Source organism: Lissotriton vulgaris, chromosome 6 (genome assembly GCF_964263255.1).
Source record: "Lissotriton vulgaris chromosome 6, aLisVul1.2, whole genome shotgun sequence".
In the NCBI taxonomy this organism is placed as follows: domain Eukaryota; kingdom Metazoa; phylum Chordata; class Amphibia; order Caudata; family Salamandridae; genus Lissotriton; species Lissotriton vulgaris.
In genome coordinates, this window is record NC_141694.1 from 95,467,406 (window position 1) to 95,494,482 (window position 27,077).

The 27,077-nt window shown below is 52.2% G+C and overlaps 1 protein-coding gene across 2 annotated transcripts in view; it reads left to right on the forward strand.

Annotated features, from left to right (window-relative positions):
* LOC147706850 (exportin-5-like) overlaps nucleotides 1–27,077 on the forward strand; it is a 2,308,032-nt gene that overhangs the window by 1,587,974 nt on the left and 692,981 nt on the right. For both annotated transcript variants that reach the window (XM_086926017.1, XM_086926018.1), the window contains exon 29: nucleotides 18,286–18,339. In XM_086926017.1, coding sequence (XP_086782143.1) covers nucleotides 18,286–18,339 — 54 coding nt within the window. The remainder of the gene's footprint in view (nucleotides 1–18,285; nucleotides 18,340–27,077) is intronic.

Sequence of the window (27,077 nt, forward strand, 5' to 3'; positions counted from 1 at the left end):
GCCAGTCGGGTCGCTTCCTCTGTGCCGGTGGGGCTGGCACCGACAGTGTGCCCCGGTCCCACCTCTTCCACAGGCCCCTCACTCAGTGGCACAGACCGGCAGGGTGGCCTCCCGCTCCGGTCGCTTGCAATCGGGGCTCCCCCTTGACCACGGGGGCCCCGCACCGACACTTCACCTGGGTCCCCCTCCCTCACGGGGACCCAGGGCTTTGCGTTGCTCTTCTTCCCGGGCTGCCGGCCGGCAGCCAATCCCTGCGCGGCCTTCTGGAGGCCTGGCCGCGTGGGCCAATCCGGGAGCGGCGTTGGCGGGGGCGGGCCGATGACGCGGCCGGGCCCCCGTCACGTGATGGGGATCTGACGACCTCAGGGCCTAGAGCGGCCCTTTCTTCACTTCGGCGGCCCTCTCCTCACACCGGGTGCTGCCGCAACGATATCCACGACGGTGGGGGTCTCTTAACACCTTGGCTGCTAGGTGTTTTCCCCTGCTGTGCTGGCTTTGCTTTATTCCCATTGTTTCATGACGAGCTCAGCTCGTCATCAGCACAGCTCACCCGTGCATCATGACGAGCTGAGCTCGTCATGAGCATGGAAAGGGTTAAAGGCGGCGCCGGGCCGCGGTGATGATTTTCACCAATTTACAACCAGCGCAAGGCAGCGCCAACACTCCTCGGGCTGCGGCGGTGATATCGGCAGCAATAAGGGGTAGGCTCCCTTTCAATTCATTATTTATCTGTCGCTATTCTCCACAGAAAAAGGGGCGCTTTTCTTGGAGGACAGCTTCTCCCTCAGCCCACACAGTCCTCAGGGCCAACAGCACTTCGGGGGCCACACCAATCACAGGGCACAGTCCCTTGGGGGCACAGTCCTCCCCAGGCAGCTCCACAGGCAGCAACAGTCTTTGGACTCCCAGCGCTTAGGGGGCGATACTGCAGTTTACGCCAGTCAGCAGTCCACAGCCCTTCACCATAGGCACCTCACAGCCCAGCACTTCCAAAGGGGTCACAGCTTCCTTGGGGGCATCAACCTCCCCAAAACAGCGCTATTGCAGCACAGCACCTGGCAGCACACCTCACAGGGGGGGGCGAACAGTCCCACAGTCTGCCTCAGGGGCACACTCCTCACCTGCTGGGCGCTTCTTCACGCAGTGCTGGCGTGGTACCCGGTCCAAACAGCGTCAGTGACCTGGGTAGGGGCCCTCCCTTGTCAGGGGCCACTTGGGGACAGCAGAGCGGGGGGGTTCTAGGGGTGCAGGGCACAGCTCACAGGCCCATGTGGCGGTAGCACCTCACAGCAGGTCCCCTCTCTTTCTTGTCCCAGCTCTGACTGACTCTCTGGTGGCACTTTCCGCTTACTTATACCCTCCTCCCAGGCAGTGCCAGAACCTTCTAGAATGTTGGCAAAGCTGGCCTAAACTGGCTCAAGGGGAGGGGGTGAGCACCCTGGGTGCCAGGCTTTCCCTCCAAAAGCTAGGGGTGGCTGGGTAATATTATCTAGACCGCTGACCTATGCCAGTCCGGTCGGTGGCAAAACCCATGGCCATGGCATCCATTTTAAATACAGTACATTTCAGTCAGGTGCATTTTACAATGGGGGGAATTCACAAGTGCTCACACCATTACATGACTTCACATATTAACAAGGTGTCTCACACCACTCATGGCCTATACAGGTTTAATCCCATGGGGGAGACATTCTCAGAATAGGGGGGCAAAAGCGAAAAATTTCAAGGGAAAGGCCAAGTCCAACAGCTTCTATTGTCCTTTCCTGTGAGTCATTTACATGTCTCCCCAGGAGGGCGGAAAGTTGTCTTGAGACAAGCCCTGTGTCCATCCGAAGTTTGGCACAGATAACTTAGGGCGACAAAGTGGCAACTTGTTAAAAGTTGCACAACGCAACAAGTTACATTAATTTAGACTAGGGCATCAGGTGGGGTTAATGTAGTGAGTTGTTCCCTTGGAGTATCAACTTTGGTCACCCCATTTAGGAGTTAGCAAAGCTGAGAGGTCAGCGTGTAACCCTGTACTCGCCAATGGGGCTACAAGTCCCTTTCACAGTAAAAACAACAAATTTGTATTTTTACTACCAGAAGGGATAAAATACATGTTCTTCCTTTCAGTATGTTGCACCCTACCTTAGAGTTTGATAGACCTGCTGTAGGGGTGACTTGCACACTTTGGAAATTGAGGTTTGTCCTTTGCCATGGTTAAAACGGCAAAGTGAAGTCAGCAGTGATTACTTCTCTTCCAGGCTGCAGTGGCAGACAAGGAGGCACTTTTTTCCTTTGTCACACCCAGGCTGGCACCACCACTGCTTCAGTCCCAGTGATGACCCTCTAAATCACAGGCCCTGGGTAACATATACTGAGGACTTACAAGTAAGGTAGCATATGCCAATAGGGTGTAAGCCAATTAAACACCATGTTTAAGGTCAGGACACTGGCAGGCCTCTGTTCCCTCTTATTCGAAAAACCAGGAGCATCAGTCCAAAACTTGGGGATGACCATAGAAATGTTGCTCCATCTATTTATTTATTTATTTATAGCATTTGTAGAGCGCTCTGTAACCCTACGGGCATCCTGGCGCTAAAGTACATATAGATAAGAGCTCTGTGGGGACAGGAGAGTGGACATGGTGCTAATCAGAATAGGTTTATTTATTTTGGTGGAATTTTTTGAGGATTTTTTGGAAAAAGCCAAGTTTTCACCTTTTTACGAAAGGTCATAAATTCGTTAGTTTTTCTAATGTCGATAGGGAGGTTGTTCCATAAGTGGGCTGCAGCTATACTGAAAGCTCGTCCCCCACAGGTGGCTTTCTTGATCCTAGGAATGCTGATGAAGTTTAAAGATGAGGATCGAAGAGACCGGGTGGGCTCATACCAATTGAATTTGTTCTGAAGTGGTCGGGGACCTAGCCCGTGAACTGCCCTGAAAACAATACATAGAGATTTAAAGCAGATCCTTTGATGTATGGGCAGCCAGTGTAGGTCAGCCAGGGCAAGAGTGGTAGAAGATCTTCGCTCACGAGAGAGTGCCAGTTTGGCTGCTGCCGCCTGGACACTTTGAAGTCTGGAAATAAGATAGGCGGGGGATTCCAGCAAAAGGGCATTACAGTAGTCCAGGCGGCTGAGGATAGTACTCCTGACTATGTCGGCTCTAGTCTGTGGGGGCAGGAGAGGTAGCAGCCTTCGGAGTCCTCTTAATAGAGCGAAACAGCAGCTGACCTGCTTGTTGACGTTGGTCTCTAGGCTCAGTTTGTTGTTAATAGTGACTCCAAGATTTTTTACTGAGTTCACTGGGGTGGGCGAGTCCCCTAACAGCTGAGGCCAAAAGTCTAGTGGTAAACTTTTGGGAATTTTTCCTACTGTGCAATGCAGTATTTCAGTTTTCTCACTATTAAATTGTAGTGAGTTCTGGTTGAGCCAGAGTGACATTTCCAGCATACAGGTGTGAAATGTTTCCAGTGAGTTTGCTTGTGCTCCATCAAGCGAGATTATCAGCTGAGTATCATCTGCGTAGTTTGTCTCGCTGATGCCATGGCTTTTGATGATCCGCATCAGGGGTTGCATATAAATGTTAAAAAGTATGGGACTGATGGCAGACCCCTGTGGGACCCCGTGCGGGACTTTGATGAACTCTGATTGATAAGGAGGGATAGCTACTGCCTGCCACCTGTCCGCCAAGTAAGAGCGGAACCAGTCGAGCGCGACACCTCCAACTCCGATGTTCCTTAATCTTTCTATCAGGATGCCATGGTTCACAGTATCGAAAGCGGCGGACAGGTCAAGCAGAATCAAAATTGCTGATTCTCCCCTGTCCGCCCTCATTCGCAGGTCATCCATGACTGTCAACAGAGCTGACTCCGTTCCATGAACTGGTCTGAAACCAAACTGCTCCTCTTCCAAAATGTTGTTGGTTTCTAGGAAGAGGGCTAGGGATCTGCTGACCCATCTCTCTATGATCTTTATTGGATATGGTAAGAGGGATATAGGTCGGTAGTTCTTTTGGCAGTTTGGGTCCAGATTTGTTTTTTTTAGTAGCGGGGTGACAATTGCCAGTTTCCAGTTTTTGGGCACGGAGCCTGTGCAAAGAGACTGATTACATAGTTGATGCAGGGCTGGGAGAATGTCATCCTCGAATTTCTTGGCTATTCTATGGGGAAGAGGGTCTAGAGGAGAGCCTGATGACGTATCAAGAGCTGTTCTTAGAAATTCCTGTTCCGAAGGAACCACACAATTTTCCAGAATAGCATTTGAAAAGCGGTTTGTAACATATTCCACCTTCTCATCTTTGTTCGCTTGATTGCTGTTATCTTGCATTGAGGGGATAGATTTGCTATTCATTCCCTCTACAATTTTGCTGATTTTTTCCTGAAAGAACACTGCTAGGCCATCGCAGAGTTCTTGTGAGGGCTTGATTTGGCTATCAGCACAAGCGGGATGGGAAAGCTCTCTGATGAGCCTGAAGGTATCCCGGGATTTATTGGAGCTTTTGAGGATCACCTCTGCAAAATAGCTTGTTTTGGCTATAATTATTTCCTTCTTGTAATGTGCAATGGTGACCCTCCATCGCACTTTCTCCTGGTCTGAGTAATTTTTCCTCCAGAGCTTCTATAAGAATCTAGACCATGTTTAGTGTTTAAATGGCTACAGACTTGCCCATAAGTCTGCTAATAGCATTGGAGAAGTGTGGCTCACTGGTTAGAGCAGGCAGACCCTGAAGCAGAGGTCAGACCCGGGACCAGGGTTCGATTCCCGACGCGGCAGGGTGTTGAGCTCAAATGTCCACGCCATGAATGTTTCTAAAAACTATCCCTCTTAATAAATGTCTGTCTTTGCAGTGATATAATCTGAAGTACAATAGTGAAATGCTTCGACGTATCTGAAAGAGACACGTTAGTGATAGATTCCTTACCTTGGAAGATCCACAGGCGTCAGACTTGATCCGGAAAGTCATCAGTACCCCTGCACGCCGGAAGGTGGCGTTGCACATCTCCCCGTCCGTTGATGGTGGCGTATGAGCCAAGATGACGTCACAGAGATTACATAGGTGCCACCCATGCTTGCTGATGTCAGTTCTTTCTTTTTCCGCGCCAGCAAGCGCAGATACGGTTAGAGCACGTACCCTAGTCACTTTTTGATTAACTTTTTTGAGACATTTGTCTCCGCTTTTTTGAGTCTGTGACTCCTGGTGCATGTAGGGATTCCTAGGTTTAAATCCTGTGGGGTCTGTCACCGTACGATGTTGGTGGCCGACCCCCATGGAGCGACCATGACACCCGGTCATTTTCCGACTGTCTGGCCATGGCTCCAAAGGCCTTGCGGGAGCAGTCCAGTGAGCTGCTGGAGGACCGGCAGTCGTCTCCACGCCGTTCGAGGTCAAGGGGTCGCTCGAGGGACCTCCCGCGGAGCCATCATCACCGCTCCTCGGGGTCCAAGTCTTCACACTTGGAGTCGGGTAAGAGACTTCAAAAGAAGAAGTAGAAGAAGCACTTACGCTCTCCGACTTCCCCCCATCGGTCTCCGGACGCAGACAGGGGGCCGGGGGTACTTACCCCGCGTCTCCATTGGAGCCAGTGAGTCCCGCGGCCTACCCACCTTATCCGGGTCCGTCGGTGACTCCGGCCCGGGTGCAAGATTTTCTCGCAGCCATGGACCGCCTCTTCAGGTCTCAGGCTCCCACCATCGCGCCTTCGGGCCCCGCGGTCCCACCTCAGTGCTCACACTTGCCACTGGCTCAGCTACTGCCGCCGCCTGTGGCTCCGGCCCCAACGCCGCAAGGTCCTCCACCGGCGGCTCCGGCGCCGCACAGTCCTCTACCGACGGCTCTGGCCCTGGCGCCTCCCGCGGCTCCGTTCCTGGTGCCGCAATGGGTTCCGTTGGTTCCACCTCTGCTCTTGCCCGGATTTCCAGACAATTTTGCTCCAGGTTGGGACACTAACTGAGATAGGGAGACATATGGGTGCTGTTCCCGGCGCCGTTGGTCCATTTTTATTCCCATGTCCCTCCCCCGCCCCCGCAGCCTGTGCCTTGGGCAGTAGAGGAGGGGGACGACTGGGAGGGGTCTAAGGACCCTCTTGCACTGCAGTGCGAGTCGGAACAGGAGTGGTCAGTGGTCGGAGGATGCAGGTGGCCTTGCCCTTTCCTCTGAGTCTGGTTTCCTTTCTCCTCCTGCTGTGGCCATGTAGGAGGGCGCTACATACACTGTAGTGCTCCGTAGAGCAACTGAGGCCCTTGACCTGCCTACGGTAACTCTGAAAACTAACCTCCTCACTTAAAATCCTTCAGCCGGCGGCAAGCTCTATTGAGCCTCTGCTACCGTTCAATGAGGCGTTAACAGATGTGTTGATGGGAACCTGGTCGAGGCCAGCCATGGGGGTCCCAGTGGATAAGAACGTGGCTAGGCGTCATCGCCTGACCACGGGTGATCCTGCCTTTTTAATAACCTACCCAACTCCGGAGAGCCTGGTCATCCAAGCCTCCACCTCCCAAAGCGCATTCCCTACCGCCCCGCCTGATAAGGACTCTTAAGAAGCTGGAACAGTTTGGCAAGAAACTGTTTTCCTCTGCCAGCTTAGGGCTGTGGTCGGTGAACACCGCATGCCTCTTGGGCCGCTACTCTCACACTGTGTGGGACACGGTAGCGCAGACGCTGCCTCAGTGTCCGGAGGAAGTTCGGGCAAGGCTTTCCCAAGCTGTTGCTGAGGGGAAAGATGTGGCAAAATTCGCCATCCGGTGTGGACTGGACACCGCGGACTCACTGGGTAGGACGATTTCCACCACAGTGCCCTCCGTCGCCTCGTCTGGTTCCTGTCCACTGGGTTTTCAGGGTATGTTCAGAGTTCCCTTATGGACATGCCTTTTGATGGTACCCGCCTGTTTGGCGATAAGGCAGATAGTGCGCTGGAGCGTTTTAAGGACTCCCCGGCTATGGCCAAGACCTTGGGTCTCTCCACCACACGCCCTGCCTTTTGTTCCTTTCGTGGCTCAACACGTTTGTTCAGCCAAAAACCTTAGCAGAACCAACCTCCACGCGGACGTGGTTCCCGCCGCGGCGGAACAGGGGGCCAGCGTGTAGGTCAGTCCAACCCCACTCCTGCAGCATCCTCCTAAAAGCCTTCTTAGTCCGAGCTTTGGGGTGCACCCCACACCGGTGGGCGGCAGGATTCGCCATCACCTCCCCCACTGGCGTTCTGTCACTTCGGACAGGTGGGTGCTGCAAATCGTCCGAAGGGGCTACTCCCTCCCCTTTCGAGTCTGCCCCCCAGTCATGCCACCTCAGTTCCACCGCATGTCGGGCATCACTTTCCAGCAGGAAGTCACAGACCTCTTGGCCAAGGGGGCCATTGAGCGCATTCCTGGGCCAGAAGTAGGACGTGGTTGTTATTCCCTCTACTTTCTGGTCCCCAAGAAGGAGAAGGGGGGCCAGCGCCCCATCTTGGACCTCAGGAACGTCAATCGCTTCTTCCAGAAGGAGAAGTTCATGATGTTGACTCTGGCTCAGGTCTTGGCTGCCGTCGACCCTGGAGACTGGATGGTAGCGTTGGACTTGCAGGGCGCATATTTTCACATCCCGTCCTGCCAGCCCACAGGCGTTACCTGCAGTTCATGGAAGGCCAAGGGCACTTTCAGTGTGCCGTGCTCCCCTTTGGCCTTACCAGTGCCCCTTGAGTGTTCACAAAAGTGTTGGCGGTGGTCGCAGCTCATCTGCGCGGATCAGGGGTTCCAGTCTTCCCCTATCACGACGACTGGTTGTTTAAGACTGGCTCACCCCAGGCAGTCTTCTCCCACCTCCAGACTAGGGCCGACCTCCTGCATTTGCTGGGGTTCTCATTCAATGTGCCGAAGTCACACCGAGTCCCTCTCAGAAGTTCTCCTTCATCGGAGCGGTCCTAGATTCAATGCAGTTTGGGGTTTATCCTCCCGAGCAGCGAGTCCGGGATATTCAGGCTATGATGCCGATCTTTCAGCCTCTATCCCGGGTTTCAGTCAGGATGACCCTCTGGCTCCTGGGCCTGATGGCCTTCTGCATCCTGCTAGTGTAACATGCCAGATGGCATATGTGGGCTCAGCAGTGGGACCTGAAGTTCCAGTGGGCCCAGTATCAGGGCAACCTGTCCAATCATGTTCAGATCTTGGAGGGCACTTCACGGCATTTGCAGGGGTGGCTCACGAATCGCAATTGGGTGAATGGCAAATTCCTCTCTCTTCCCCAACCGGAGCACACAGTGCTGATGGATGCGTCCCTCATGGGATGGGGCCGCCTTTTGGGAGACGCGGAGATCAGAGGCCTCTGGTCTCTGGCCGAGACCTGGCTCCACATCAATCTTTTGGAGCTTTGGGCGATGCGACTTGTACTGAAAGCATTCCTTCCCTCTGTCCGGAGTAGTGTAGTGCAGGTGCTCACGGACAACACCACCGCCAAGTGGTACTGCAACAAACAGGGCGGGGTGGGGTCGTGGACCCTATGTCAGGAGGCTCCGCGCCTCTGGACATGGCTGGAACATCAAGGCATTACCTTGGTCGTTCAACACCTGGCAGGTTTTCTGAACACCAGGGCAGACAAACTCAGCTGCCGGTGCATGATGGATCACGAATGGTGTCTGAACTCTGATGTGGGCAAGGTCTCTTTCTGCAGTGGGGAGAGCCTTGGTTAGATCTATTCGCCACCGAAGAGAATGCACAATGTCATCAGTTCTGCACGTTGGAATTTCCAAGGCGGCACTCGTTCATCGACGCTTTTCGTCAAGAGTGGAGCTGCGGTCTGTTGTACTCCTTTCCGCCTATACCACTTCTGCCCAGAGTGCTGAAGATTCGGCGTGACCGGGCCCAATTCATCCTTGTGGCTCCGGATCGGGCATAAAGATACTGGTATCCCAAGCTACTCAGCATGGCGATCGATCCCCCATCCGACTGCCTCTTGGGCAGGATCCTCTGTCGCAGCAGCAGGGGACGGTCCTCCTCCCGGACCTGTCCAGCCTCCACATCCATGCTTGGAGATTGAGCGGCGACATATGACAGCTTTCGATCTTCCTCCCGAAGTCTGTGAGGTCATCCTTGCAGCTAGGCGTCCCTCCGCTAAGACGGTATATGCCTGTAGGTGGAACAAATTTGTGGCATGGTCCACAGCAAAGGCTGTGGATCCCCTTTCTGCTACTCTTTCTGAGGTCCTTCTGTTCCTTCTCTCTTTGGTCCTGCAGGGCTCTGCTCTGGGCACTATTAAAGGTTCTTTTTCATCCATTTCGACCTTTCTACGGCTTCCAGATCAGCCTTCTCTTTTTAAGTCCCCGGTTGTTAATCGCTTCCTCAAAGGCATTACACACACGTTGCCTCCCGTGCCTTTCATAATGCCTCAATGGGAATTAAATCTTGTCTTGACCTATCTGATGTGCGCTCTCTTTGAGCCCCTTCATAACTGTCCCTAAGGTCTTCTCACTCTAAAGACAGCTTTCCTGGTAGCTATCACCTTTGCCAGAAGAGTGAGTGAGCTCCAGGCTCTTTCTTCTAAACCTCATTTCCTTTCTGTTCATCTGGACAAGGTGGTTTTAAGGACCCATTCTTCTTTCTTGCCAAAGGGTGTCACGCCCTTCCACATCGGGCAGACCATTTCTTTGCCTACCTTCTTTCCGCCTCTGCATCCTTCAAAGGAGTAAGAGAGGCTCCACAGTCTGGACCCAAAACATACGCTCTTATTCTCTCTGAAGCGCACACAACAGTTCCGGGTGGATGACCAGCTCTTTGTGGGCTATGTGGGTGCCAAAAAAGGTCGGGCCGTGCACAAACGAACCATATCTTGGTGGGTCGTTCTGTGCATCAAGGCATGTTACTTGTTGGTTAAGAAGGAGCCTCCTGTACGGCTGTGTGCCCACTCTACCAGGGCAACAGCAGCCGCTACTGCCTTGGGACGAGGTGTTCTCTTGCAGGACATTTGTCAGGCAGCTACGTGGGCCTCGCTGCACCCGTTTACCAAGCACTATTGCCTTGACAGTCAACTCCGGAGAGACGGCTTATTTGGCAGTTCTGTTCTATGTGACTTTCTGGTGTAATCTTGTTCGCAGACCCACCTCCGGGGTTGGTATTGCTGGGGAATCTATTCTAAGGTAAGGAATCTATTACTAATGTGTCTTTTTCAGATGCACAAGTAACTACTTGTGTAACAATATATCTGTAAGAGACATTAGTTAGTGATAGATTATCCAGTATTTGGGTGTCTTTCATAGATTCACATGCCTGAATCATTCCCCGTCGCCGAGACGGGAGCCTCCGGTACATAAAAAAGTAATGTCCTAAGGACATACATAGAGAACATAGCCCGAAGGGCTTCCCCTTTGGGGCCTTTCCACGTCCTTATGTAAAAAGGACCGAACTCTCATCGTTAGCCAATCAGCTCCGACCTCCCTCTAGAACCTTCCCGGGAGGAGCCTCCGTCCCTCAGATTTTCTACCGCACGTTGTGCTAGGGAGTCTCCAACCTGAGCTCTTCAGGTTTTTTTGCTTCGAAGTCTCAAACTTCTCTGGAAAATCCCTTTGTTCAAAAGAATAATTATCCTGTCTTCGACTGCCGTCTCCCATGTCGGAATCCAATAAAAAGGCTTCATCCATGGCAGACTCGCAAAAGAAAGCCCTTCTCAGGTACTGTTCCTCCTGCGGCAAGAAGCGGATCCAAGCGGAGGATAAGCACGATCTGTGCTTGTATTGCCTGTACCCTGACCACGTCTCTGACAAGTGTAGGGTGTGTAGAGCCTTCCCAAAGAAGACTGTAAAGGAAAGAGAGGCTCGCCTTCTCGAATGGCTCGACAGGCTTAAGGACCGAGACACTCTGGAATCTTCCGAGGGTAGTGTCTCCGTGTCCTCAAAAGTCTCCAAGAAGAGACCCAGGGAGCAGTCCCCTGGAGAGACAGACACTCCTCCCAAGAAGGCGCACAGGAAGCCTTCGGAGGCACGTTCCACCACCTCCTCCGTGTCTGTTCGAGACGACCAGAGGTTCAAGAAACCCGCTCCATCTACTAAGCGGACCACCTCGGTCTCGACCACCGTGTCGACCACTACGGCCTCATCGCCCTCCGCGACGGCCACAACGACCACCACTGCGTCCTCAGGCGCACCGGTCTCCTCTACCATTCCTCTGAAGTCCTCGTCCAAGACCAAAACAGGACCATCGACGGTGTCCCCACTGTCTGCGTCATCGTCGCCTAAGAGATCCAAGTCAAGTTCGACAGGTCGGCCTTCGCCGAAGAAATCTCAAACCGAAGGATCGTCACCTAAACAGTCAAGGTCAAGTTCCAAAGGCCCGCCTTCGCCCAAGCAGTCTCAAGTTGAAGGCTCTACCACCAATAAGTCCACGGTTCAATTATCCCCGCAGACTTTGGTGCCATCGACAAGATCGGACTCGTTACAGTCGACAACCCAGGCGGCGGGCGCGCCATCTTCACGCACGTCGTCGGAAGGGACCCCGGCGCCATCTTGGAAGGAATCCAGATTGGTCGAGGTCTCCATTCACTCGATTCCACCCTCCTCGGTTCCCCCAACGAAGGGGTTGCCACCCGATCAGGAGCAGGTAGCTCTGCAGAGTGAGGATTCCGAGGAGGAGAACCGGCCCGATCCGGCCACCTCCCTATCGGACATTCACGAGGACCAGGAGGAAGTCATGTATCAGGAACGTTCCGTACACTCAAGTGTCCGCACGGAAACCACCCCGATGATCTGTTTGCCCGTATCCCTGGTCAATGATTTGCGCTGCCTAGTGCAGGACTATAAGCAAAGATTCCCGGATGCCGACAGCGGAACCCAGGCACCGGTCACCCAGGCGCAGCCGTCTGCCTCGCGTCCTTCCGCTCTCCAGGCCCGGCCTCGGAACCAACCCCAACCTCGTGCTCGGCCCCAGCCTCAGGTAGAGGACTCCTCTGAGGATGAGGAGGAGGAGGCGGACTTGGAGGAAGGTGAAGTGCAAGACGTCGACTCGGACCAGAGAAACGACGACGCCGATGCTGCGTCATCCCAGCATTCGTCAACCCCGGCATCCCCACAACCGCGCCAAACCGAAGCGACGGACGTTGGGGGGTTCCACAGGCTAGTGGACAGGGCGGCTAAGAGGTTTCACATGGCGGTGGAATCCACGGAAACGGAATGCTTCCTCCATGATTTCAAGGAGCACAGCCAGAAGTCGGCCAAGTCTATTCCGGTTATAGACTTTCTGTGGGAGCAAGGCAAGAAGTTGATGCTTACGCCTGCCTCGGTGCCTGCGGTTGTTCCGCGCCTGGACAAAAAATATAAGGCCCCGCTTACCGCGCCGGCCTGCCTTACCGGCCACCCCAAACCGGATTCGGTAGTGACTCAGGCGGCTCAAAAACAATCCCGCAACCCATCCTCGCCGCTGTCCGCACCCCCGGACAAGGAAGGCAGAAAATTGGACACCATTGGCAAGCGGTTCTCTACCACGTCCGCCATGACCATCAAGGTGGCAAATTCCATCGCCCTGCTAGGGCGCTACAACCGCCAGCTATGGGAAGACATTGCCCCCTACCTGCAAGACCTGCCAGCCACGGTCCAGGACGAGGTGAAAGCTCTCCTAGCGGAAGGACAAAACTCAGCTGCAGAGATCATCGACTGCGCCATCGACGCAGCCATGACTGGATTCCGCCAGTTGGCCGGGGCTGCCGTGCTCCGACGCCAGGGCTGGCTCAAGGCAACGTCCTTTCGACAAGAGGTCCAATCCAAGGTGCTGGACATGCCATTCGATGGTCAGTTTCTTTTTGGGGAAAAGATAGACGAAGCACTCCAGGCCATTAAGAAGGATACCGACACGGCGAGGGCGCTGGGCTCCCTCCAGTCCCGGAACCAGTCCTTTCGGGGTGGCCGCTCCAGAGGCCAGTATTCCTACAGAGGTTCCTACCAAAATAGGTCGTCCTACTCCTACGGCAACAGGAACCAGCCCCAGCACAAACAACAGAACCGACAGTCGTCCTATGGGAGGTCATCCTTCAGAGGCAAATCCGCCAAGAAGGGCGCTGGCGGCCGCCAGTGACCATTTACTCCAGCCAGTCCCACCACCGTCTCAATCCTTTCAAATTGGAGGAAAACTGACCCACTTCCTCCCCAATTGGCGAAAAATCACTACGGATCGGTGGGTACTACAGATAATTCAATTTGGACATTCCCTCGAAATTATCAACACCCCTCCCAACACACCTCCGCTGAAGCGTGCTCACAAACACCTGCACCTCCTTCTCAAGGAAGTCTCCGCCATGTTGGTAAAAGGAGCCATCGAGAGGGTCCCAGCGTCCCAGAAGGGGACGGGATTTTATTCCCACTTCTTCCTGGTCCAACAGAAGGGAGACAAATGGAGACCAATCCTGGACCTCCGGGCGCTCAACGCCTTCCTTCGGAGTCAGTCCTTCCGGATGGTGACGTTACAGGAGATCCTGGGAGCGCTGGAGAGGGGAGACTCCATGGTCTCCCTGGACTTACAGGACGCCTACTACCATATCCCCATCCTCACAAGGCACAGGAGGTTCCTGCGGTTCGAGGTAGCAGGCAGACATTATCAGTTCAAGGTCTTGCCCTTCGGCCTCAAATCCGCGCCACGTATCTTCACGAAGTGCTTGGCACCGGTGGCAGCCTTCCTGCGGCAAAGAGGTCACCAGGTATTCCCCTACCTGGACGACTGGCTGGTGAAGGCGCCTTCTCCGGGGGGCGCGACCGCTTCCTCCAACGCCTGCAGCGCACTTTTTCAACAGCTGGGTCTGACGATCAACCTCAAAGAATCCTGCACTACTCCATCAACGAGGGTCACCTTCCTAGGGGCTACCTTGGACACGGATTGCGCAAAGGCCTTCCCCTCGGAGGACAGGACCAACAAAATTCTGTCTCTGGCCGCGGCAGTGGCCAAGAAATCTCGCATCAAAGTCAGGACATTCACCTCCCTGCTAGGGATGATGTCCTCCTGCATTCTCCTCATACCGCACTGCCGGCTCCGCATGCGTCCCCTGCAGGAGGCTCTGGCGAGGCAATGGAAACAGAGTTCCGGCTCGTTCGAGGACGTTATCAGGATCACACCGGCCATCACAAAGGCCCTTCTGTGGTGGAGAAGGCGGAAACACCTGACGGCCGGCTTGCAGTTCCTCCTGCCGCCGGCACCTCTGGTCATCACGACAGATGCCTCCCTGGAAGGCTGGGGCGCTGTTCTATTGGACCTTCGAGTCAGCGGCAAATGGGAGGCCCAAGAGAAACTACTACACATCAACCTCTTGGAGCTGAGGGCGGTGTATCTGGCTCTACAGGCATTCCTGCCACGTATCGGAACTTCCCCGGTGCTCGTCAAAACGGACAACACCACGACGATGCACTACCTGAACAAACAAGGGGGAACGCGATCTCTCTCTCTCTCACGAGAATCGCAGAAAATCTGGAACTGGTTGGTGGCACACGGACTCTCCCTCAAGGCGGAGTACGTTCCCGGGAAGGACAATACCATCGCGGATGCCCTCAGCAGGCAGACCTCTCTCTCCCACGAATGGGAGCTGCACGGCGACACAGTGGCCCACCTCTTCTCGCAATGGGGAGCCCCGAAGATCGATCTCTTCGCGACGGCAGGGAACACCAAATGCCCAAGCTACGCAAGCTGGCATCCCCAACGGGGGTCGTTGGGAAATGCTTTTTCCATCGGCTGGTTCAGCGTGTTTGCGTACGCTTTTCCTCCGTTCCCGATGATACCATGCTCCTCCGGAAGATGAAGACGGAGCCGTGCACCCTGATCCTGATTGCTCCGTACTGGCCGAGACAACACTGGTTCTCGGACCTGCTTCGCCTCTCCATCAGGCCCCCGATTCACCTGCGACAACACCCGAACCTCTTAACGATGTCCGGAGGCCAGGTACACCACCCGAACCTCCGCTCGCTCAAATTATCGGCCTGGCTCCTGAGCACCGAGAGTTCGGAGACCTAGAGATCCCGCAGGACTGCAGGGCCGTCCTAGCCAAAGCGAGGGCGGGCAGTACGACCAAGACCTACTCGCTGAAGTGGAAGAGGTTCTGCTTGTGGTGTTCGGAACAGGGCTTACACCCTCTACGGGTCACCCCAGTGCAGCTGCTACCGTACCTCCTCCACCTGGCTCAATCGGGGCTGGCTCACGCCTCCATTAAGGTTCATCTGGCTGCGATTTCTAGATTCACCAGGACCTCATCAGGGCCTTCACTATGGTCCAGTCGGCTGATAAAGCAATTTCTGAAGGGGCTCTACAGATCCTTTCCGAGACCTCGGAAAGTCCCTCCAACCTGGCAGTTGAACTTGGTGCTCAACCAACTCATGAAACACCCATTCGAGCCCATACACCGGGCCTCTCTCAAACATCTCTCCTGGAAAACGGCACTCCTGCTCGCCCTGACGTCAGCCAGGAGGGTCAGCGAACTTCAGGCGCTGTCTATTCAGGAACCGTATCTCCAATTCAGGCACGACCGAGTGGTACTCAGGCCCAACCCTAAATTCATACCTAAAGTGCCTTCAGACTTTCATCTGAACGAACCAATTGTCCTCAAGTCCTTTTTTGCGAACCCTTCCACAGCGGCAGAAAGGGCGCTGCATTCCTTGGACCTTAAAAGATGTCTCAAATTCTACTTGGACAGAACCAAAGATGTCCGAAAGTCTTCTCAACTGTTTGTAGCCTACAGCAACCCGCGAATGGGTTTGCCCCTAACAAAACAGAGCATCTCCCGCTGGATTTCATCAGCGATTGCGTTTTGCCATGATCAGGCCGGACGGCCTTTAACGGACCGAGTGGCTGCCCACTCTACCAGGGCGATGTCCGCGTCGGCGGCGCTCTTCGCTGGAGTGACGGTCCTAGACATTTGCCGAGCGGCGACCTGGAAGTCCCCGCACACCTTTTCCAAGCATTACTGCCTGGACATCGAACTGCAGAAGGATGCTGCAGTGGGACAAGCGGTGCTACGCCATCTCTTCCAATAAGGTGAGCCTTACCTCGTCCCGCCATCCAGGTATGCACATTCTTCATTGTTTCTGCTATATGCATGACTGTATATTACCATGTTTCTCTCATGTTGTCTGTAATTTATGCAGATCTGCTGGAGGTGAGAATGTGCTTTACCACTATGCATGTATAACTGCTGGCTACTCTGATTCAGGCATGTGAATCTATGAAAGACACCCAAATACTGGATAAGAAATGCGTTACTTACCTGTAACAGCAGTTATCCAGTATTGGTGTCTTTCATAGATTCACATGCAACCCTCCCGCCTCCCCGGTAAGGACTCACGTACCTCTATGTCTAGGTTACGACACCCTAGCGGGGTGCGTACGAAAATCTGAGGGACGGAGGCTCCTCCCGGGAAGGTTCTAGAGGGAGGTCGGAGCTGATTGGCTAACGATGAGAGTTCGGTCCTTTTTACATAAGGACGTGGAAAGGCCCCAAAGGGGAAGCCCTTCGGGCTATGTTCTCTATGTATGTCCTTAGGACATTACTTTTTTATGTACCGGAGGCTCCCGTCTCGGCGACGGGGAATGATTCAGGCATGTGAATCTATGAAAGACACCAATACTGGATAACTGCTGTTACAGGTAAGTAACGCATTTCTTCCTTACCACCCCACCCATCCTCTGCGAACTGATTTCTAGGGTTACGGTCATCCCTTTCAGGGCCCTAGTTTCATGGCACCAGTGGTCAGTTTCTTGCATGGCTCTGCGTTCCTGGCACGGAAAGTCATGTACAGAACTGACGTCAGCGTGCATGGGTGACGCCTAAGTAGTCTCCGTGACGTCATATCGGCGCATACAACGCCAGAGACGTATGCGTAGCCGCAGGACTCCACCTTCTGACACGCAGGGGTACTGCTGACGAAAAACTTTCCGGATCCAGTCTGACACCTGGGGATATTCTAAGGTAAGGAATCTATCACTAACTAATGTCTCTTACACAAGTAGTAACTTGTGCGTTAAAGAAATACTTTTTTTTTTGCATTTTGAAGCGATTATATCATATTTTGACGATATGTTTGTTGCATGATAGACATGTATAATGTTTACATTGGTTGGCTCATACATGGACTCTTAAAGCCAAGAAAGTACCATGGTTCGGTGCTGGCTCGACGTTTCCTATTAGTGCATGTCATTCCCTATTTGTGACTTGGGCTTAGTACATGGGACTGCCAGTCACTTGATAAAATGATTTGTAAAAGACGACAATTAGAAACTTGGAGCCTTGTCCACATGCACCTATTTGACAGATCTACTATTGATTCTTCTTGTAGCAGAGACAAAGAAGACTAGTAAATAGTCTAACCAGTGTCAATCAGTTAGGGTAACATTCCAACCTATAGTTTTTCACCCACTGTTACACTGTAGACAGAGGCCCACCTAATGCAGATCAGAACTGACCCTGCTGCCCATAGAAACAGTCCATTCCGAAGCTTGGTCATCAAACCCTTCCAGAGCCTACTTCTTTTTTAGTTGGGAAATTTGAGATTCACGCCCCTGAACCCTACTGACTAAGCTACACCCCTGATGTGGCCCGGTATGCTAAATTGTTGCTTGTTCACTAATATCTTAGGGCTTCTCTCATAAAATGTTATGAAAGAAAGCTGGGTGATATGGCACTAAGTGGGGTTGGCACTCCCTCTTGACGTTTGTTACCTGTGGCAATGACTATATGGTGCTCCAGGGGATGAGACCACCTCAATCCCCCAAATGTGATCCCTAGGGATCTGCCTTAGAAACAACGCAAAACCCGAGCACGCATATGTAAGTAAACATTAGTGGTATACAGCATAGATGCTCATAATAAAATTAGTTTTCTTTTATTTTTTTCTTTGATGGTCTGGCCAGCCTCAGGATCAGAATTCTTGTACATTACGTTCCATGTGACTGCCTAAAAGAAGTCACCACACTAGAAATTAACTACCACTACGTACTGGCCAGGACGGAAGTATAACCGGCGCGGAGGTTGCAAAGGGACTTATTGCTTCAAAACAGCCCTGAGGAAGTCGTGGATGTCCATCACCCCACCGACGAAACAGGTGTTGGCTGGCTGCCTGGCCCATCAAAGAAGAAAATAAAAGCACAAGAAAACGAATATTGTCATGAGCATCTTTACTGTATACCACTAATGTTTCCGTACCTATGCGTGCTCAGGTTTTGAGTTGATAACATTTTATGAGAATACTAGAGATAGTGCATGTTCCGCTTTAATTTAAAATGGCTGGGTTGCAGTCTGAAACGTGATCTTGTCTGTGTAATCAGCATTGCCCTATTTCAGATGTAACATAATTTTTTTTTGTATTGGCAGATGACGACTGTGTGTGCAGTAGTGATATCATTTCCAGCTCTGCTGCAGTTGATAGTAAGTGGATGTGCTATCTTGTGGAAAAAGCATGGAAAGTAAATACTTATGGAACAATAATTTGCCTGTTGTCTTAATTAATGAGTTTTAAAATCTATGCATTTTAATTAAGACTCATATTGCAGCTTTAGTGCAATGTTGGTCGTACATGAGTAGGCACCTGGACATCCATCTTGCCACTTGTCAGCGGTCTCCAGTTCCCACCTTTTCCAGCCTTATACAGTTGCTGCCTTTTGATCATGCGACACTTCTGCTACGCAGGTTTTCCCTCACACTGTTCTTCCCACCAGCACAAACCCCTCCCATCCCAGGACCTACTTAATGCAGGCCACGGCACGCCAAAGGCACGCAAAGGCAAGCTCATGCGCACCCAGCACTAGGAACTCTGCCTCCACGACAATCCAACACAACACTACAACCTCAACTGCCAATGGAGCCAACGAACGCCGCCACTATTCCTCTGCCATCCTCCGCAACCTCAGCAACACACACCGGCAAACAGGCTGCTGCTGTGCATCCCCCAGGATGTTGATACCAAGCTCTTCAATAAATGTCTCACCGACTGCGCTGGCTGCACTGCTCTCACCGGAAACAAGACCTACAAAAACGACCCAGCTGGTACACAAACACCTCAGGGAGTCCAAGTGGCACTGTAAACAACTTGGGAGAAAACAGACACCCGGCAAAAACCCCATTGCAAAATCCGAATACAAAGCCATCCTCAACCTCTAACCCCAACAACTACGAGATGCAAAAAAAGGCACTAACTCTCAGACTCGAAGCCAGCTCCAACAACTGCAAAAAACTCTTCACCATAGTCAAGGAGTTATCCAATGCTACAGCTGCTAAGAACATCATCCCATTCATTAGAAGAGCTCTGCAACAAATACGCAAACTTCACCGAACAGAAGATTGCCAAGATCTACAACACTTTCGACCCTCAGCATATCTATACAAACTCCCCTGACAAGCCGTACACCTCCTCCATCGCCAGGAAGCAGCTAAGCAAATGGAAGCCCTTCTCTAATGAAGACACAACTGCCCTGATGAATACTATCCACTTTTTTTGGTTCAAATTTGTTTATTGAGATTTTCACATTTCCTGGTAGCAGTTATTGTTTCAACATTGACATTTTATAACATAAATTTACGAGCATTTGTCTAATAGTTTGTTTTATCAATGCATTTAGTGGTCTTATCATACTTCAACACAACTTAGATAGGGTGACTTACATCTGCCCGGGAGTCATCTGCCAGTTTGACCTGGCATATTGTGCTGTGTCATGCGATGTCCTGTTGGGCATGTATCCCGAGGGGTGTGACTTGGTGTGCTGACCTCGCCTCTACCCATGTAAGTCATCCCCAACAGGATTCAGAAATGTATTCCTCGGCGAATGATTTTGGTTTTGAAAATGCCAAGGGGGTAAAAACAAACCTGTGAACTGTGGGAGGAACTCGGGTGTAAAAGGGGGGAATGGGAGCGATCTGCGGATGCGGCGCGGTGTATAGTAATATGGCTGGTCATGACGGAAGTACGCATGAGAGGGATGGGGGACAGTCTACAGGGTCACGTAGGTGTGTGTCTAATCTGCCTTAGATATTACTTTGATGATGAGCGTCTCATAGCTATCCCAGGGGGGTCGATACCTGCGGTGTAGGAGATTGGGGTGGGCGTTGGGATTGGAGTTGTGAGGCCTCAGGTGTCACTACCGTTGTCATTTCTTGTGTAAATTGAAATAGCAGCTGTGCTCATTCCATTGAGATGGGATGTTTGCGCGTCCCTTTCACTTCCTCATCCCTGAGTGCCTCTTCTTCTGCTGCGCCCCATTTTTTCATAGCACCCATCCATGCTTCCACTGGGGGTCCTGCTGGGACCCGCCAATGCATGGCTATTCCCCTCTTTGCTAGGAGCAAGGCCAGGATGCGAAATGCCAATGTAATTTATCGGTTTACTTTTTGCAGTAGACTCCCAAGGCGCATTCCTCCCATGTGGATATGTGTGGGAGGTTTGTCGTCACTTGGAGTGACTATTGTATCTTGTCCCAATACTGCCGGAGTGTGGGGCAGTCCCAGAACATATGTGTAAAGTCCGCTTCCTGGGCTTGGCAGCGGGGGCAAACAAAGTGCGTGTCGGGGTAAAATCGGTGCAACTGGTGTGGAGTTAAGTATGCTCGGTGTAGGTCATTGTATTGTATGTTTTTGAAACGCGCGTTCCTAGATACTTTTTGGGGAGTTTCCAGTACTTTTTCCCATTCTTTATTGCTGAACGCCCATCCCACCTCATCCTCCCATATGTGTCGTAACGTGTCTAGGGGTGTACTGGCCAGCTCTCGAATTGCTTTGTAGTGCCATGTGACCAGGTGCCTGCCCGCACTCATACGAAGGATCGTGTGTAAGACCAGATGTGTTGGGGGCTCCCCCTCTCGGAGATCCCAGTAGGCTTGGCTGCTATCTAAGAGTTGTCTATGGGTAAGGAATTGTCCCGGTCGGAGGTCTTACTGCTCCGTCAATTGGGAGTAGGTCCTTAGCTGTCCCTCGTCAAATAGGGATTCCATCTCAGTCACATTGTGGTCTGTCCATATTCGGAGGGCCTCTGCAGTATAATATTTATCCTTCCGGGGAATCCCACTAGCGGAAGTAATGGGGAATAATGGGCTGTTTCTTTCGACATGCGATGTATTCGCAGCATACATCTGCGGGCTTTGGAGACTTGTAGGGGATATGTGCGTGAGCGCTTGGTCCCCGACATTAATAATCTCCGGACCACTGGAAGGGGTAAGCGGCCTCCTTCAGTAATTGTTTCTCCTATGTGTCGTTTCGCTATCCAATGAGAAAGCCATTGGAGTTGTGCCGCCAGGAAGTACGCTTCAAAGGATGGTGCTCCCAGGCCCCCTCCGGTTGTGGGTAACTGTAGTGTGGTGAGGGCTATCCTATGTCGGCCATCCCCCCAGATAAACGCTGCAAGCAGTGTATCGAGTTCTCTGAAGAAGGAGCCTGTAGGGACGACTGGGATGTTTGTGAAATGGTACAGCAAGCGTGGGACAATAATCGTTTTAGCGATGGCTACCCGCCCGATGGGAGCCAGGGGCAATGTCTTCCAGAAATGTACTTCTGTTCGCAGCCCTGCTAGTGTCTTCTGATGAATCCCTTTATATAGATCATCGGGAGAGTGATATAGACGCACTCCCAAATATCAGGGAGCCATGGCATTCCAGGTGATTGTCTGGGATCCCACTGTGATGTCTAGAGGCGGCAAGTGGGGGCTAAGCAGGAATATTGTAGATTTGTCCCAGTTAACTTTGAGGCAGAGGCAGCCTCAAAGTCTTGTAGAGTTGACCATATGAGGGTGAGGTCCCTGGTAACGTCTCAGTCGTAAATCAGGAGATCATCTGCGTATATCAATATGCAGTGTACTGTGTCGGCTATTGAAATTCCCCAGTCTACCCCCTCTCTACATAATCGTATCGCTAAGGGTTCCATTGCCAGAGCAAACAGGAGGGGAGACAGAGGGCATCTCTGCCTTGTCCCCCGTTCCACTGCAAACGACTCGGAGTTTAGTTTGCCTATCCTAAATCTGGAAGTTAGGCCCCTGTAGAGAAAAAGTGTGTACGCACGCAGAATAGGGCCTACGTTTACCTTCTGGAGGACTGCAAACAAATGTGGCCATAATAGGGTATCGATGGCCTTTTCCAGGTCCAAAATCAGGCACGCTGCCCGTGGGAACCGGTCTTTTCCCTGGTCCTGAATATGGAACAGCCTGCGTAAATTTTGTGAGGTGTTGCGCCTTGGGACAAACCCACATTCATCTGTGTGCACCAGTGTCGGAAGGATTTGACTGTAACGATCCGCCAGTATCTTGCCTAAAATTTTGCAGTCCGCATTCAGCAGAGCGATTGGTCTATAGGACGCGGGTAATGTCGGGTCTTTATGTGGCTTCGGAAACGTCACTAACGTCTATTCGCGGAGCGAGCGCGGTAGCTCACCCCTGGTTAGTGCGTCTTCTAACATGGCCGCCATCCGGGGTGCCAGCTGGGTTGCAAAGGTGCTATCATATTCTAGCGGGAACCCATGCATTCCCGGGGCCTTGTTGCGAGCTAGTGCCCTGATTGCGTGTGTTATGTCCGGGGGTTTGATTTTTGTTTCTAACTCCTTTCTGTCTGCAGGTGAGATGCTGGGCATGACTGACGGGCGAAGGAAGTGAGTCAGCTCCTGGTGCGGCATTTGTACTGGGGATCTATACATTTCAGAGTAATAGCCCGGGAACACCTGCAGTATGTCTAGTTGAGAGTATTTAGGGTTTCCTTTTTTGTCTTGGAGTTCTGTAATTGGTTTTACCTCTGTATGTTGCTTAACTAACCAAGCTAACAGCGTCACGGTTCTGTTACCTTCCCTGTGTACCTTGGTTGCATAGATTCTGAAGTTGTATTTACGTAGATCGCGCAGGGTTTCAGCGTGCAATGTTTTAGCATTTGCTACTTGTGTTGAGGTGGCTACCCCAGCATCCGAAGCTTTCGAGAGCTCCGCCAGTCGTGTTTCTGCTTTCAATAATGCGCTTTCTAGTGTCTACCATACTCACACTATTTGTTGAATGCAGTGCCCCCTGGCTTCAACTTTGAATGCATCCCATTCTCTTAGTATGGAGGACTCCGTGCCTGTGTTTAGTTTGAAGTATTTTTGTATATGATCTCCATGTGTTTGGCGAAACACCTGGTCAGTAAGGCACTCACACGGCAACCTCCATGTCGGTACCGGGGGGGTGGGGTGGTTTCCATCTAAAGTAATCGTGTGCGCGTATTGATCTGAGACCACTCTACCCAGCTAGTCTACATGTTGTAGTTTGGAGAGGAGCATTGTGGAACACAGAAATCTGTCTAGTCTCACTTGCAAATTGTGAGGGATTGAATCATCGGAGTATATTTGTGTTGTTTGGTTCTGTGCCCTCCAAGCTTCCTCCAATGCCCAGTGATCGACCCATTGTCAAAATCTATCTGTTTGTCTGTGCGCTGAAGAGTGTGCTGGCAGAGGGTGGGATCTGTCTAGGGAGCAATTGTAATCCCGTCCTAGGAGCCAAGGGAACGATGTATGTTGGGTCAGTATTCCCGTAAGGCATTTACAATAGTGTTCTTGCTCTATATTGGGTGCATATATGCTCCCTATTAGTAATGGCTGACCCTCTAACGACCCTGCTAGCAACGAGTATCGCCCTTCTTTGTTCACTACACATGACTGTCTTCAGAACGGCACCCCCAGTCTAATCCAGATTAGGGTGCCTCTGGCGAACGCGGAGTATGTTGTGGCACATATTATGCTGTGCCATTTTTTTCATAACCGGTCTATCTCCGTGAATGTCAGGTGTGTCTCTTGCAGGGCTATTTGCGCGTGTTGTCTCTTTATGTATGCATATATGTTATAGCGTTTGCTAGCTGTGTGCATGCCCCTTACATTCAGTGTGAGAAATGTAATACCTGTGTTAGGGATTTTAGGTGCCAGTCAGCCTGTTAGTTAGACTAAAATTCCTTTTGGAGGGTAGCCTTCCCGCACGCTGCTCCCTCTCCTCTGCATATCGCCAGTCTCTCGCACATCCCTCATGTCCGCCATGTCCGTATCTTCGTTCCTTTGTGGATATCTGGGGAAGATGTTAAGTTAAGGGGTAGCATTAAACAACGGGAAACATTCCCAACTCGGGGGACCGATCGTGTGTGGCAATACGTCCAAATTGTAGTTCATCTACAAACTTTAGTTCGTCGCTGAAGGGTGGCCGTGCATCTCCGCTGGCTCCTACCACTGTCACCACCCGCTTGTAGACAATGTAATCGATCTTACCCAAAGATGCCATTTTTGATCACTGCTGCTTACTTCAAACTAACATCAACGCTGGTTATGGTGCCCCGCGGCTGTCGTGGTCACCTGTAGTAGTGCTGCTTCTGTGTGATGCGTTGACTGTTCTGTGGGTTTCCTGACCCTGACTCAAGACTTTGTTGAAGTTGTCTCTCAGGGCGCCATGTCCATCATATTAACCTGTCTGCCGTTTGCGGGGTTACTATCAGGGGAGTTATTGAGCCGTCTCGTGATGTGCGTGTATCACTGCCGTCCTCTTCTTCCAAGCTGAACAGACGTGGGCCTCTGTCTCCATCTGAACTCCCTCCTGTCGATGTCACTTTCTTTGCCTCTTGCAGTGCTCTACTGCGTTCTTTTATGATTTGTTCTAAATTTGGGGAGTTGTTTGTAGTGGAGTTTGTTAGTGTATTGAGTTGCGTAAGGGTGACTGTCTTAGGCGGTTACTCCTGCGGCAGTCTTGTGAATTTCTGGAGTGTCCCGGGGCCGCCACATGCTGGTCTACCCAGGCCCTTGCTTCTGCAGGATCCGTGAAGAAGTGTGTGGCATCCTCGTGGATAATTTTTAGACGGGCAGGGAACAATAGAGCATATTGTATGGTCTTTTGACGCAGGGCGCTGTTAACTTCTACGAAGGTAGCTCTCTGCTGTTGGATTGCTCGGAAATAGTCGGGGAACAGCATGACTTGTGTGTCTTCCATCCGGAGCTTCCCATGTTGTCGGGCTGCTCGGAGCATGGTGTCCCTGTCTTGGTAGTGGAGGAGCTTCAGCAGAAACGGGCGAGGTGGCAATCCCGTTCGCGGTTTTATTGCCAGGACCCGGTGCGCCAGTTCCACCGAGAAGAAGGGGGTCACGTCCGTTGCTGCCGTGAATGTTGCGATCCATGTCATGATGTACTGGACTGGGTTCGACCCCTCCACGCCCTCCGGAAGATTCATAATACGTATGTTGCTCCTCCGAGAGCGTCCTTCAAGATCATCTGTTTTGCTCTCTAGATTCTTTATCCGAGCTTGTAGGTCCTTCAAGACTGTTTGCTGTTGCCGTACTTGTGGTTCCATGTCGTGTAGCGTCTTTTCCCCTTGGTTGACCTTGTCTGCCAATTTTCTATGGTCGTCTCGTAGCAGGTTGAGGTCCGTGGCCAATTCGCCAAATCGGTTTTCCATGGTGACTCTGGAGTGTTCTATGGCTGCGAGGACATGGACACCGACTGGGGTGATTCTCCATTCGACCGGGTGCCATTATGGTCTTGAGAGGTCACTCTCTTTTGTCCCGAGGTTTGTGTGGATCCTGGTACGCGTTGGCGACCCATGGTGGTCGTACCTCTCGATGCCCGCTGGGTACAGGTCCTTTAGGGCATGTTGCTCTGCTGTTTGTTTTGTGTGTGACTGACTATTGTGTCAGTGTCTCCCGAGGGACCGTCGCCTCTCTTGTGTGGACTGATCTCTGTGATGAGCGTCTCTGCTGACAACGATTTTCCGCGTCCGCCCTGGTGCATATGGGAGCAGTCGATGGTCAGTGATTGTTTTCTGCCCAAGGGTCTATTGCCCCCCCTTCAGTCGCCTTCCTGTAGGTCTTGTGGTGTCTTCCTGCTCCCACTGCCCCGCAGATCCTAGCCCTCGCGGAGATCCAAGGATCGTGGTAACTCTGCACTTGCTGGTTTCCGTGACTGTCAGTGGTCTGGATGGCCCCTGAAGAATGGCATAGGGGGTCAATGGTGCAATGTCCCGGACACGTGCCTTCTAGTTTCCTGTCCGACCCGCAGGGTCGCGGTGGTTGGAGACCAGGGACACCCTGACTGACAACAGCTCGTCTCGGGGAGTCCTGGGGGAGTTTCCAGTGCGTTTGGGGGTGTCAGTCAAAACTATGGCGTGACAGCGTGGAGCTGCCTCCTGTGATGCCTCTGGAATTCAGGGAGCTTGTGGGGGGGCAGTGGGGGGGGGGCAGCTGTTTTGTTGCAATGGTGTCGGAGTCTGGGCCTTAGTCCGCCCTCTCGAGAGCTCCCCCCCCCAACCAGGAAGGGACTGGCAGGTCACGCGAGCAGCCGGGGTCCTCCCCCCTCAGGATACCCTGCCTTCACTCTATGATGGTGAGGCTACTAACTTTCTCCTTACTCCCTAACTGCCCCCTCACACTGCCGCATCTCAGGCCATGGCTCCTCCCTAGTGTGGTGAGGAATCAGTGCAGAAGCCGTGCGGGGGCCTGCATGTGGTGCTGTCCGTGGTTAGATGTCCGCGGGGGCCTGCATGCGGTTCCCTCCATGGCCAAATGGACTCCACCTTGGTCCCAAGGATTTGAAAATCAATTTGGGAATGGTCTGACCACATAAGAGGGCGGGGAGCCTCACTATGAATATTTGATAAGTTGGTCAGAGTAAGATCCAGCGTATATTCTACCAAGTTGGCTGGGCCCTCGTTAGTCTTTTCCAGTCCTAAAGTAGCCAGATCGGCAAGGAACAGAGAGGCGTCCGGGTTGGGGGGACAATTTCACCGTGTATATTAAAGTCCCCTAATAAAAGGAAATGTTTGGTAGAAGTGGTATGGGGAGCAATCAATTCCATCAATTGGTGCGTAAAATCTAAGTGGGTTCTGGGGTCGCGATATACAAGGGCACCTTTCCAGCAGTAATGGGGCAAGAGATTAATTCTAAAAACACACATTTCTATCTTATCATCACAGCAGTTTTTAGGTCTCGGCCTAGCAATGGCTGCGCTTGTGCAGTCTCGCTGGCGAGATTTTATGTTTTTAGGTATGGGGGCTTGAACCCGCCCATCTTCTCCATTGGCTGGCTTCCTAAACGGAGGCCAGCCATTGGAGGAGAGGGGCGTCGCTCGTTCAAGAAGGGATTCGGGGGGTGTTTTTGGTGTTCTTTCTCTCCCTGACGTCATCGATTGGTGTTCCTTATTAA